Source organism: Muscardinus avellanarius (assembly GCF_963383645.1).
Source record: "Muscardinus avellanarius genome assembly, chromosome: 6".
NCBI classification, from domain to species: Eukaryota; Metazoa; Chordata; class Mammalia; order Rodentia; family Gliridae; genus Muscardinus; species Muscardinus avellanarius.
Window position 1 is genome coordinate 70,372,357 of NC_137791.1, and position 13,201 is coordinate 70,385,557.

The 13,201-nt window shown below is 45.4% G+C and overlaps 1 protein-coding gene across 1 annotated transcript in view; it reads left to right on the forward strand.

Annotated features, from left to right (window-relative positions):
• Positions 1 to 4,153: 4,153 nt before the first annotated feature.
• Positions 4,154 to 13,201, forward strand: part of HPSE (heparanase) — a gene marked incomplete at both ends in the record, with an annotated part of 45,255 nt that continues 36,207 nt past the window's right edge. The window contains 2 exons of the mRNA XM_080698064.1: positions 4,154 to 4,362; positions 12,579 to 12,724. Of these exons, the coding sequence (XP_080554190.1) occupies positions 4,154 to 4,362; positions 12,579 to 12,724 (355 nt within the window). The remainder of the gene's footprint in view (positions 4,363 to 12,578; positions 12,725 to 13,201) is intronic.

Genomic DNA, 13,201 nt, shown 5'->3' on the forward strand with positions numbered 1-13,201 from the left:
GAGTTAGCTCACAGACATGCACACATCAACACACACATAAAAGTTATAACACAATAATTATTGTGTATCTAATGTTTTAAGAATATTTCACTTTTGGTGTGTGATTGTGTGTGTGTGTGTGTGTGTGTGTGTGTGTAGATTGAAGCCAGAAATATTCTACAATATTCTACCACTGAGCTATACCCTCAGCCCTTTCTCTTTTGAAACAGGATCTTATTATGTTACCACATGCTGCCCTCCAACCTGAGACCCTCCCACTCCTGCCTTTCAAATACTGTTACCCTGACCTTTGTATCTGACCCAGTGTTCTCACAACTAATAGAGAAGCATCTAGGAATATACCACCCAGCTTAGCCGACCTCCGGCCTCCACCAACATAAAGCTAAAAGCGCTACATCTGAAACCTACTGAAGCGATGTTCCTGCTCTGCTGTAGCCTGCCCACCCGCCGTCTCCACCAAGATACCTGAAAAATGTACTGACTTAGGACTTTCTAGTGTTCTGTGACTATAGAAGGTTGGTGAACTCGTCCACGGGGGAACATGTTTCAGGGTAACTCGAACTCATGTTCTCAGGTATGGTCACTCTCTATGATTCAAAATAAACTATTTTCTTATTTTCTTTAAGCAGGGTTTTATTTGATGTTGACAGATACTATCTCCCACTCTGACCACTTCCTTATTTCCCATGCAATTTTTTGGAATTCTTTATTTTTGGTCCTGTATTTATACTGTTGACAGACCCTTGGGGGTAGCCATAAATAAGGCACTGCTCAACTTACTTTATTGTGGTTTCCTTGGGTTTTGGCATGAGTATAATTAGGAGTGTCTCCCAGGACCTTTATCATCCCAGAGACAGGTGACCAAATTCAGGCAGTCGACTCTTCTCTGGGGAGTTTTGAATAATCTTTCAGACTACAGTATAATAATCTACCCAGTTACTGTGTGGGGCCAATGAAGCTTATTTCTTCTTATTATTCTAGGGATATTTCCTGCTTTCTCTGACATCTTCTGGCTGGCTCACTTGCAGGTTCCTGGAACCTACTTACAGACACAGAGAGAAATGCATATTTCATATTACATAGTATGGCATACATATTTATAGTGAGATATATATACACACATACACATACATATAAGCTTCTTAGAAACTATAAATTCTGTCCATGACTAGAAAAATGCACATCCATTTACTATACATAGGCACCAAAGCAACATAACAAACAGAACATTCACAGTTGGCCTTTTTTTTTTTTTTCCTGTGGTGCTGAGAATTGAACCCTGGGCCTCATGTGTGCTAGGCAAGTGCTCTCTTATTGAGCTGTCTCTTCACCTCACAGTTTGCCTTTTAAGCATATTAATACAGTCATATCGCCCCCCCCCCAGGCTTGAAGCCCCTCCAGGGCTTCCCACTATAGTAAGGATGCTGGAAGTTTCTGCAACGTTTGTCCCTGTATCCCCGGTCACCCCTTGCCCTCTCTAGCTCAGATGCCTCGGGCTCCTCTCAGTCCCCTTACTCTCCAGGCTCCCTCACCCCAGGACCCCCACACACCACCTCCTTAGTCTTGAAGGAGTCTCCCCTTCCTCTGACTAGTTGTTTACTCGCCTTTCAGATCTCAGCTCAGGTGTTGCCTCCTCAGGGACCCCTTTCCTTCCAGCCAAAGTCAAACCCTTTGTTACACACGGTGAAGCACCATTCTCTTTGGAGCACTTCCCATGCTTGCAATTCTACTTGTGTGTGATTTAAAAAGGTCCTCTACTTCCCCAGTAGTATTCCAGAGCATCAGAACAATTCCTGCTTGCTGCTTCCTACTGCTTTGCTCAGTGCTTGGTACAGGGTAGATGGAGAAATGGACAGGCAGAAGCATTTTGAAGAAAAGGATACATTTAACAGAGGTTAACTTCCTTTCTTTCAGCATCTAGCATAGACTTTCTCTGTCCTTGTTTTAGAGTGCAGTTTGATCACCACATTATTAAAACTTAAGGTTAACTTTATTAAGTCATAAACCAATAACTTAAAGTAAATAACTATTTACAGAGCCTGGAGGTAACCCTAAATGCCTAAATGTTTGGCCCCTTTAAGAGAGTTCTACGTTATAGAAAGATCTTAATTTTCTAGACACACGAGTGATCAGACAGTTATTTTTCTGGAAACACATTGCAATCAGCCTGCCATGTTACAGTGTCTATAGCTATTGACCAGCTAAACCTCATGTAAATTCCTAAAAACTTAATGCCACTATTGATTTCAAAAAATATAATATTACTTCCACTTTTCAGATTAGGAAATTGTAGCTCTTAGAGGTTGAAAAATTGGCTCCAGACTCCACACCTTAGCAAGGGCTGGGATGCATGCAGAAGAGCTTCAACTAGGAAGTATGTAAGCTGTGACTTGACATAAAATGTAAAGTATCTTATTATGAAGTGTCTCGAATGACTATTTCTATTAACATTCCTCTATATTTCCTCTTCCTACGTAGCTACATAGTCCTCTTAACCAGTACAGTGGATAAAACCAACAAATCTAGAGTCAAGAGCCACAACTCGTCTGACCTCAGCCAAGAGGTCTTCACGGCAAGCTGCTGTTCTTTGCTTCCTCCTTTCTGACTTCCCAGTTTCCATGTCAGCAATTTGCATGTAGACCAGACTGACCCACAACACAGACTGTCATGGATGAGTACTAAAAAAATTGCAATGATTCACTCGTCAAATCACCCGAACATTCCAGAGAAATGCCTATGACTCTGCCAGAGGCAGGAGGGTGGCAAGTTCGAGGCCAGCCTCAGCAAGTTAGCAAGACCCCTGTTTCAAAATTTAAAAAATAGAAAGGGCCAGGGGTACACCTTGGAGGTAGAATGCCCAGTTTCCCCCTCTCTCCTTCAAAAGAGAAGGAAGGAATTAAAAGCTAAGGGGTTTGGTATTATTTGTTTACTCAACAAATATTTATCAGATTCCTAAGTTCCAGGCATGATGCCATGCAGGAGCTGCAGCTTGCACCAGGGACAAGACAACCCCTATCTCTGCTTTTGAGGAGTTTATGATCCAGGAGACGGGGTCAATGCTGAGCTACATGGCCATACCAACAACTGTCAGTTCTCACAAGTTCAGGATGTATGGGAAGGCCCGTGGGGACTTTAGCTCCTGGAGGTTCAGGGAAAGCTTCCTGGAGGACATTCCGTTTCAGTGGAACCAGGCTGCTGTGTGCTCAGGGTGGTGACACCGCATTCACATCTCAGTTCTGACACTTGGACAAGTTGCTGTCTCAGAGTTTGGGTCCTCAGGTAACATGAGCAAAATGTATTTGTCAGGGTCTTTGTGAAAATGAGAAGTCGCTGGGTAGAACACCTCTCCCAGTACCGGGCATAGAATGGGCTCTAAGAGCTTGGTACTCACCATAATTACAGATCGACATGACAACAATGGAAAACTAAAGAAAAGTTTAGCCAGCAGCGAAATGTAAGCTCGCAGAGTGGAATCTGACAAAGGCTCCAGGCAGAGGGCCTTGTACAGGGGCTTCTGTCCTCGGTCTCATTTGTCAGACACCTTGATACTCTAAGGCTTCACCAAATTCTATTTTCATAAGTTGATAAGGAATTTCTGAGCGTTCGTCCCTTTTCTTGATGCGGTGTAGCCAATGCTTGAGTCCGATTTTTCAAGCAGAAAACAAGATAACTGAGAAACAAAACAGCTGCCCGGCCAGAGGACACAGGATTGACGGATCTGGACAGGCTCCAGAGACCAGCCAGTGTTTAAAGCCAAAAGAGGCTGGAGGCTTTAGTGGAGGTCAGAAGAAGGAGCCCTGGCGCCACCTGATGGGACCCGGAGCCGCTGCTCGCAGGGACGCGCGGGACTTGGCGGTCAGGAAGCCCAGGGCCGGATGCCGAGCGCCTGGATCCCGGCCATCTCCGCACCCTTCGGGCCGGCCTGGGTGGTTTCGTAAGTGGACGTGACCGCCACCGAGGGGAAAGCCTGCGAGGAACTGGGAGTGCCCGGGGGAGGCAGGGCGGGGAGGGGAGGCCGCGGAGGGAGGGATGGCGGGGAGGCGTGGGAGGGGTGTAGGCGCAGGGGAGGGGGGAGGACGAGGGGAGGGCGGGCGGGAGCCCGGAGCAGCTCTGCCCTGCGCGGTGCGGGCTCGGGCAGCCAGGTGAGCCCGCGATGCCGCCGCGCGCCCAGCCCGGGCTGCCCCTGCTGCTGCTCCTGGGGCCGCTCTCCTGGGGCGCCCCGGCGGGGCCCGAGCTGGCCGAGGACGTGGTGCCGCTGGACTTCTCCACTGAGCGGCCGCTGCGCCTGGTCAGCCCCGCGTTCCTATCCTTCACCATCGACGCCAACCTGGCCACCGACCCGCGGTTCCTCACCTTCCTGGGGTAAGCGCCAGGCTCCTGGTCCCGTCCCCTCCCATCCCCGGGCGGCCAGCCACCCTCCTCCCTTTTGTGCTGAAACTTTAAGGTCTTGGGACCTGCACCCCCACTCCACCCCGAGACACACACACACACACACACACACACACACACACACACACACACTCCAGCCAGCCCCCAAACAAGTTTGCTTTTCTTCCTGCCTTCATTCAGCACGGTTGGTTGGTTGAGTGATAACTAAGCGCAAGTATCGAGGGGGGAGGGATTGGAAAAGAAACTGCCCACCTGCCCCAGCATCTGGCTAGAAGGAAGGGACCCCTGGAGGACTGTGTTTGAATTTGCTGCCCATGTAGGACAAGTGAGCTGCATCCCTTGAAACCTTGTTAGGAAGACTTTTCTTTTCTTGGCAGATAGAAAAGATCTCAAAGGAAGCCAGGACAGTGGCACATGCCTGCAATCCCAGTGCTTGGGAGGCTGAGACAGGAGTATGGTTGGTTTAAAACCAGCTTCGATCTTAGCAAGACCTTGTTTCAAAATTAAAAAAAAAAAAAAAAAGCCAGTCATGGTGGTACAGGAGGCTGAGACAGGAGAATACCAGTTGGAGACCAGCCTTAACAAGTAATGAGAATGTCATCAAGTAAAGTCGTGAGACCCTGCTTCAAAATCAAAATAAAATAGGTCGGGGGGGGGGGTGTAGCTTAGAGGTAGAATGCCCCCTGGGTTTAATCCCCAGTACCCAAATTAATTAATTAGTTAATTGAGAAAGGACTGGGGGGGTATAGCTCAGTTGTAGAGCACCCTTGGGCTCAATCCCCAATACCACAAAAGGAAGGAAGAAAGGGGAAAAAAGGAAGGAAAGAAAGACTTAAAGGAGAGTATGTGGCTTCTCTTATTTCTTTTAAAAACCTAAATGTTGTGAGACTAGGAGACTGTCACAGCGGCACACGGAGCCTTAATGAAAAGATTTTTCTCCAACACTCCAACCAAGACTGTAAATGTGTCCCTGCTGTATCAGATGTGCTTTTTGTTGTTTTTATTTTTGTTGTTTTGTTTTTCTCACCTGAGGAAATGCACCTGTTGCAGGTTATGGCTGTGCCTCATGAGTGCAGAGTGACCCAAGATAAGGATCCGCAAGGCCAACCCTAGGTCGCTAGGCCATGGAGGCTCCAGAGACAAACACGTCCTCACCAGCCCAACACCTGACCTCTGTCAGAGCCCTGCCCTTCTGGAGCCCACACAGTTGGCTGCTCTTGCTGATTCACGGGTGACCTGGTGATTAAGAGACAGGTGGTTGGAATACCCTGGCTCGACTCTCCACTGCAGGGAGCTGGGTGACTTGTTTTTTTTTTTTTGTTTTTTTTTTTGTTTTTTACCACTTGTTTAGCTACACCAAGCCTTCGTTTCTCCATCTTATAACAGACTTCCTAGATCCCACCTTGTGGAATTATTTTGAGGATTTGATGGGAGGATAAGTGCTTAGCACACATGAGTATTTGACTAAAAGTATTTAAAGTTTAAGCTAAATGTTTCTTCCTGGGAACTGGTGAATGTTTCCTAACCACACACCAGTTTTCTGTGTTTCTTTTGATCACAGTTCACCTCTCCCTTTTCCTCTGTGGCAGTAGAGAGAATTTCCTGGTGGGAGGAGCCTGGCTTTTGCCCTTCCCCTTAGGGATAGGAAGCTGACACCAGTCTGCAGCTGGCTAAGGATGAGAGGACACTGGAGAAACGCTGAAGCACAGGTTTCCCCATCTGAAGGGCCAGCACATGCCAGGACCCAAGTCCTTCTCTGCTGCAGCCAGCAGATGCCCCATCGCCTCCTCAGGGAAGGGCAGGTGGGAATTTCTCCCTAGAGAAAAAATCAGGTCCAAAAAGAAAAAAATCTACATTCTGACCTTCAGAGTCCAGTACTGATCACCTGCCTTCAAGCTCACCTCCATTAACTAGCCTCCCCACCCCAAACACATAGGACTCGCAGGCTACAATTTAGTAAGGGTCACACCCTTACTCCTCTTTCTCCTCTTCTTTTAGTTCTGGGGATTGAACCCAGGGACATCCTATCTCTGAGCTACATCCCTAGCTCTTCTCGTTTTTAAATTTTGAAACAGGGTTTTGTTAAATTGAGGGTCTTACTAAATTGCCGAGGCTGGCCTTGAACCTGTGAGCCTCTTGTTTCACCCTCCCGAGTCCTGGATTACAGGCAAATGCCACTACTCATGGCACCTTTACTCTTAACACATCTCTTAGCTTTCCACAGTACTCTTTCTCCACCCTTCTCTCAATCTTGTTGAAGACTGGAAGATAATAGAAAGCAGGGCACGCCATAGATACTACTGCTTTCGTATTTTTATGTTTTGTTTATTTGGGCTTTTTCTTTTGTTTTGTTTACAAAACAATTCATTGCTGTCCATACAGGCTTCTTTCCAGGCAAGCTCCTGACCATTCCCAGTCCTTTCCCTTGGCAGAAGCTGTCTTCCAGCTGAGCATGATGGCACATGTCTGTAACTCCAAAACCTGAGAGGAGGATCACAGGTTCAGGGACAGCCTCAGCAACTTAGCGAGATTTTGTTTCACGATAAAAATAACAAAAATAGCTGGGGGTGCTGTGCTGGTGACTCACACCTGTAACCCTAGTACTTGAGAGGCTGAGACAGAAGGATCGTAGCTTTGCGGCCAGCCTCGGCAACTTAGTGAGCCCTTAAGCAACCTAGTGAGATCCTGTTTCAAAATAAAAAATAAAATAGGGCTGTGAGCTCAGAGGTAGGAGCCCCTGCACTTAATTCCCAATACTACACACACAAATAAAAAGGGCTGGGGTATATTTTAGAGGTAGAATGCCCGTGGGTTCAATCCCAAGTACAAGAAGAAAAAGAGGAAGGAGGAGGAGAAGGACGGGGAGCCGTCTTCCATATCCACTCTGCAGAAGCATCTGCAAGCTCGTTCACGCTCTTCTCAGCTGAGTCTGAGCGGAGGCAGGCGCTGCCTCTCCTGAACTAAGCCTTCACTGCGAAGTTAAGGTATGAGGGTCCCTCTCCCCAGGGTGGTGAGCACAGTGCACAGGGTGGCCCCGCCATCTCGGAAGACAACACTGAGCTTAATGTCTGTCTACACTAGAGGAAGGCGAGATGGGTGTTGTTTTCTCACAGTTCCTCAAAGTGAAGACATGAGTACCAGGATGGCTGAGTTGAGCAGCTGGCCGCTGAGTCTAGGGAAAGCGAGAGTGACACAAACAGCTGGCACCTCCTGAGCCCTTGGCCCTCCCGGCCCTGTCCTAAGCTCCTCCTAGGTGTTAGTTCACTTAGTCTTTGCTACAACACTAGGGGACTATTACTATTATTCTTGTTTTAAAAAGGCAGAATTTGCCGGGCGTGGTGGCGCACGCTTGTAATCCCCACACTTGGGAGGCAGAGACAGGAGGATCGCGCAGGTTCGAAGCCAGCCTCGCTGGCTTAAGAGACCCTGTTTCCAAATTAAAATATATTAAAAAAAATATGTCCGGGAGTGTAGCCCGGAGGTAGAAGGGTTTCCAGGAACCCCTGTACCACCCCCACAATAAATAAATAAATAATAAAAAATAAATAAAAATGAAGGATTTGAAGCTCAGGGAGATTAAATAATTTGGCTATAGTCAGCCAGGTAGCAAATGAAAGCAGAGTTTGAAACCAAACTCTGATCTCAGAGATGGCAATACCCAAAAAGAAAGCCAAGTGATCTTTTTTTTTTTACAGGACACAGGGCAGGGTATGTCCCCAAAAAGTTTTGCCATAAAGGTAGGGGAACTGGAACCCAAACCCCTAAGGGACTCAAAAGGAGAACTACAAAAGTTTAATCAGATGGGGTTTTGGTTGCTCACAGTAGCAAACAGGGTTTTCGCATTTGTAACCAGAGAACACAGAGTGCACAAAACTTAAATGGTAATGATAGAAGTCTACAGTTGAAAAAGAGTGTTTTGTGATCTTTCTTCCCAGAGGGAATTAATCAACAAACCAGTCAAAATACTTCCTCAGCCTGATTTTGTGCAGAACCCCAAAAAGGCCCTGGCCCTACAATTGTAACGTGAAATGGACATATAAGTTTGAGCCTCATAGGCAAGGCATTTGCATAATTTGAAATTTTCTAGTAGCCATAGTAAAAATGTAAAAAGAAATAGGTGGCATTAATTATTATTGTATATAATTAGTTTTATTATAATTAGTTTATTATTATTTATTTTATTCTAATTAAGATGATTATTTTAACATGTAACCAGTATAAAAATATTAAGGATGTATTTAACCGTTTTCAAATCATAGAATCTCAAATCCAAAATCTAGTGTGTTTTGCACGCTTACAGCATTCCTTAATTCAGACTAAGTACGTTTCAAGTGCTTAGTAGCCACACGTAGCTAGCGGCAGCTGTATTAGTACAGCTCTACATTTGAGTTAAGACACATACAAGAGCATAATCCACTCATACAAAGTAAAACAGTATTGTCTGCGTGGGTGGTAGAAATCGCAAGTACTATGCATTAATAATGCAGTGGTGCTTGCTTCTCATGGTAATTTGCATGTTTTTCAGCAAGCAAAGTTCATCTCTTTTTGCCAGTTCAATAAATATTCATTAATAACAACTTTCAGCAATTAGATTCCTGCATCTCCATTGAAAGTTGCTTTTCAGGTCTGGAAAGGTATTGTCAACGTTAAAGGCACATTTTGACAAATGATGCTGTAAAGAGCCATGGGTACCCTGGTACCCTATATGCCACTTGCCAGGAGAAATAACTATGGCCAAAGAGAAACAAAGAGCCAGAACAATCACAGTTCTTACCCCTAAGGAGTGCAGTTCCTGACTGAGCTCCTAGTGTTCCCTTCCCTCTCCACCCCTTCCACTGTGCCCCCTGGAACCTGTGCACAGTAAACCTACTCTGCCCTCCTCACAGAATATTCCCACAACTCCCTTGCCCTAGCTAAAACCTGGTACTTCTCTGAAGATACTCTCTTCCCTGTATCCCTTCTGAGTACAGGCTGCACATTGTCCCAAACCCGAGCCCTCTTCCTGCCCCCCAGGGCCCCATGTTCTAGACAGTGGCCCGCTGGTTTGAATGCATGCTGCGATAGTTCGAATCCTTTTTGACTTGTTTCCTTGGACAAGTTGACTTCACTTCTTTTGTTCAGGTTCCACATCTTCAAAATGAGGAGAATAATGATGCCCATTTCACTGGGTTTTTTTGGGACTAAGTGGAAAAAAACCTACATAACATACTTAAAACAGTCAGTTTGGACTAAGCTAATGCCTATTAGGAATGATTGTCATGACTCCAGTGTGAGGTCCGCCGTCTCCACATTGGGTTTCCATCCAGTGTCCCTGTCACGGCACACCGTTCCCCTCTTCTCCTTACTGATTAAGACTGGTGCCAATCTCTCAGTTTCCTCTCTACCTCCAGGTCCCACCATCATCCTGGGTTTCTTCAAAACTACCTGAACAAACTGCCTCTCAATTTCTTCACCCCTCACATGATTTGATCATCTCCCCTTAGTGCCGTGATGGACCAGGTTGCACCAGCTCATGAAATGTGTTCACTTCTTCTCAACTCTGTGTTCAGTGACATCACACTGATATCTTGAAATCAGCCATGATGAGAATATTTACACCATGGAAATGGGCAAATCTCAAAAACCGGGATACTTTTTTTTTTTTTTTCTGAACGCTGGCTTGTCAGCACACTGCTTCCTTTATTTCAGGTAGCCAGTGCCACAGCCATGCTTTAATTCTCTTCATTGTTAGTAGCATTTCAGTGTCCAAGGATTTAAATTCTTACCTCCCCATTCTTGGATGATAATTCCTTACCCTCTCAGCTCCTGTACTCGATTGTAAAAATAAGTTACCAGCAACATTATTTTAAGTACCTCCTTCAAACATCTTTCTCCTCTATTTTTTCCATATCTGATTTGGGCTTCTTGATTTTTCACTCAAACACTTCTATAAAAATAACCCAAAGCCCTTGCTCCATTGTTCTTCTGCTAAAACTAAAAATCTGACTTAGTTCAGCCACATTTTCTCCTCTGAAATCTACAGGGTAGTCTCCAAATCTGGAAATGGGAAAATATTACTTAATATTTGGTGCATTTTAATAAAAGACTTCCGAGCTGGGTGTGGTAGTGCATGCTTGTAATTCCAGAATTTGGAAGGCTGAGACAGGAGGATCATGGTTTGCAGACAGCCTTGGCTACTTATTGAGGCCCTCTGCAACTCAGTGAAACCCTGTCTCAAAATAAAGAATAAAAAATAGGGCTTGAGGTATAACCTAGAGGTAGAATGTCTTTGGGGTTTCATCTCCAGTAAAACACACACACACACACACACACACACACACACACACACACACACACAATTAAAACACTTCTACTTTTTTTGGGGGGGGGGTACTGGGGATTGAACCGAGGAGCATTCTACTTCTGAGCTACACCCTCCGGCCATTTTTATTTTTTATTTTGAGACAGGGTCTTGCTAAGTTGCTGAGTCTGGCCACAAACCTGCGATCCTCCTGTCTCAGCCTCCCAAGCACCTGTATTACCAATATGCACCACCACACTCAACTCCACCTCTGCTTCTTTTTGTGTCAAAGATAAACAGTTTACTTTTGTACAAAAGGTAAAGTAAAAATACCTGCTGACTGTTGTTTTTTTCCCTAACAAACTTCTCTGGAAATGGAATAGCTGCCGCTGCTTTTATACATTCTTTTGTTATTTCCACTTTGTTGCAGTAATGGTGTTTTTCCCTACGTGTGATTGAAATGCTATACTTTTGATCAGTTTTTTATGGCAAGTTTTGCAGCTGTATTAAATCTGGATATTGTCAGAGGGCATCAGTATTATATTCTCAAGATATGAAAATATTCCACTGCAAAGGGGGTGTACAAAACAGTTCCTTAATACCCAAACTGTGAAACAGGTGATTTCTTTTATGCCAGCAACAGCCATGGATTGGGTTTTCATTTAATTTTGTTTAGAAAACAATCTCTGTGTGGCGTCTGCTTGCCCTTTCATCAGACTGTGGCTTCCCTTGTCACTTAACACCTGTTTAATAAGTCCCCACTGTGTGTCAGGCCTTCATCTAGGTAATGAATAAACCAGCAGACATGGGCCCTGCTTCCAGGGAGCTCACATCAGTGGGGCGGGGATAGAGGATATGCCAAGGAACTTATAAGGAAGCTGATTTCAGAGGGTGGCGAGGCTTTGGAGGCAGATGATGTGATGGGGAGCACCCAAGGTGACACGGTCCATAGCTCTGGGGACCTGGGCTGTCTTTCAATGTCACAACTCCTTTACCAGGCGCTAGCTTTCCCTCCACTTCCCAAAGAGTAACAATCTCCTGCCCAGTCTCAATTGTGTACGGATATTAGCTACACAAATTGGAACACGTTTTCTCTATAATCAAACAGTGGAGATGCCATGGACCAGAATTAAGGCTGGGCTAAAGGCAGCGAAATGGTGCGGGCTCAAGGGACTGCCTCAGAGGAGGTTCCCCTCGGTCTTGGGGCCTGTGGGCAAGTGTCTCTAGCCACTGACTTTTATACTGAGGTCTCAGCCATCTATATTCCCAGCTTGCAGGTGTCTTCTGACTTCCAGATACACCTGACCAAGGGCATGACAGAAACAGGGATTTTGGTCTCCCATTGGCATCTCAAATTCTACAGAATGGAGCCCCTGCCTCGACCCCCCTGCTCCTCCATCCCCACCTCCAATCTCTCACTAATTCTTCATCTCAACAAACGATACTATCATCCAAGGTGCTTCCCCAGAGCCACCCTCGCCTCCTCCTCAGCATCCAATTAGTAGCCAGATCTATTATTTCTCTGTATAAATGTGTCTTGAATTTATCCACCTCTTTCCATCCCTCTGAGGCAAGTTAACAGCTAAAATTTAGGAAATAAGTCCATTGAGAGAGGGAAGGCCAAACACGACGTCACACATCTGAAATCCCAGCGCTTGGGACGCTGAGACAGGAGGATTGCAGGTTTGAGGCCAGCTTCAGCAACTTAGCAAGACCCTCAGCAGCTTAGTGAGACCTTGTTTCAAAATTTAAAAATAAAATTAAAAGGGCTGGGGGAGTGTAGCCCAGAGGTAGAATGCCTCTGGGTTTAATCACTAGTACCACAAAGGGGGAAGAGGAGGAATAAAAACAGTTGACTGAATTGTCCTGGAAAAAAATAACTATGCTTTCTTGCTTGTCTTCACAACAGTTCTTCAAAGCTTCGTACTTTGGCCAGAGGTTTATCTCCTGCATACTTGAGATTTGGTGGCACCAAAACAGACTTCCTAATTTTTGATCCCAAGAAGGAACCAACCTTTGAAGAGAGAAGTTACTGGCGATCTCAAGTCCAGCAGGGTGAAACTTTTTAAAGATTATATGTTTTGATTAACTTGTGTCAGTCATGAGAATACTTGGAGAAAAAAATGTTATTGCTCATACCTAACTATGATTAAGTGATTAAGGAGTGGTGCATGCCTGTAATCTCAGTACTTGGGAGGCTGAGACAGGAGGATCATAGGTTCGAGGTCAGCCTCAGTAAGGTAGTGAGACCCTGTTTTAAACTAAAAAATAAAATAGGGATGAAGAATGTCTCTGAGTTCAAGCCTCAGCATGAGAGAGAGAGAGAGAGAGAGAGAGAGAGAGAGAGAGAGAGAGAGAGAGAGAAAGAGAGAGAGAAAGAGAGAGACAGAGAGAGAGACAGAGAGAAAAAGTAAGAGAGAGAGATTAAGGGCTCCCTAACTGACCTGTGGAGGAATTTATGGGTAGATTTCCTCTTCTGATCTTTTCGTGACTGAAACTTCATAGACAAGGTGTGCTGACCATAACCCAAGA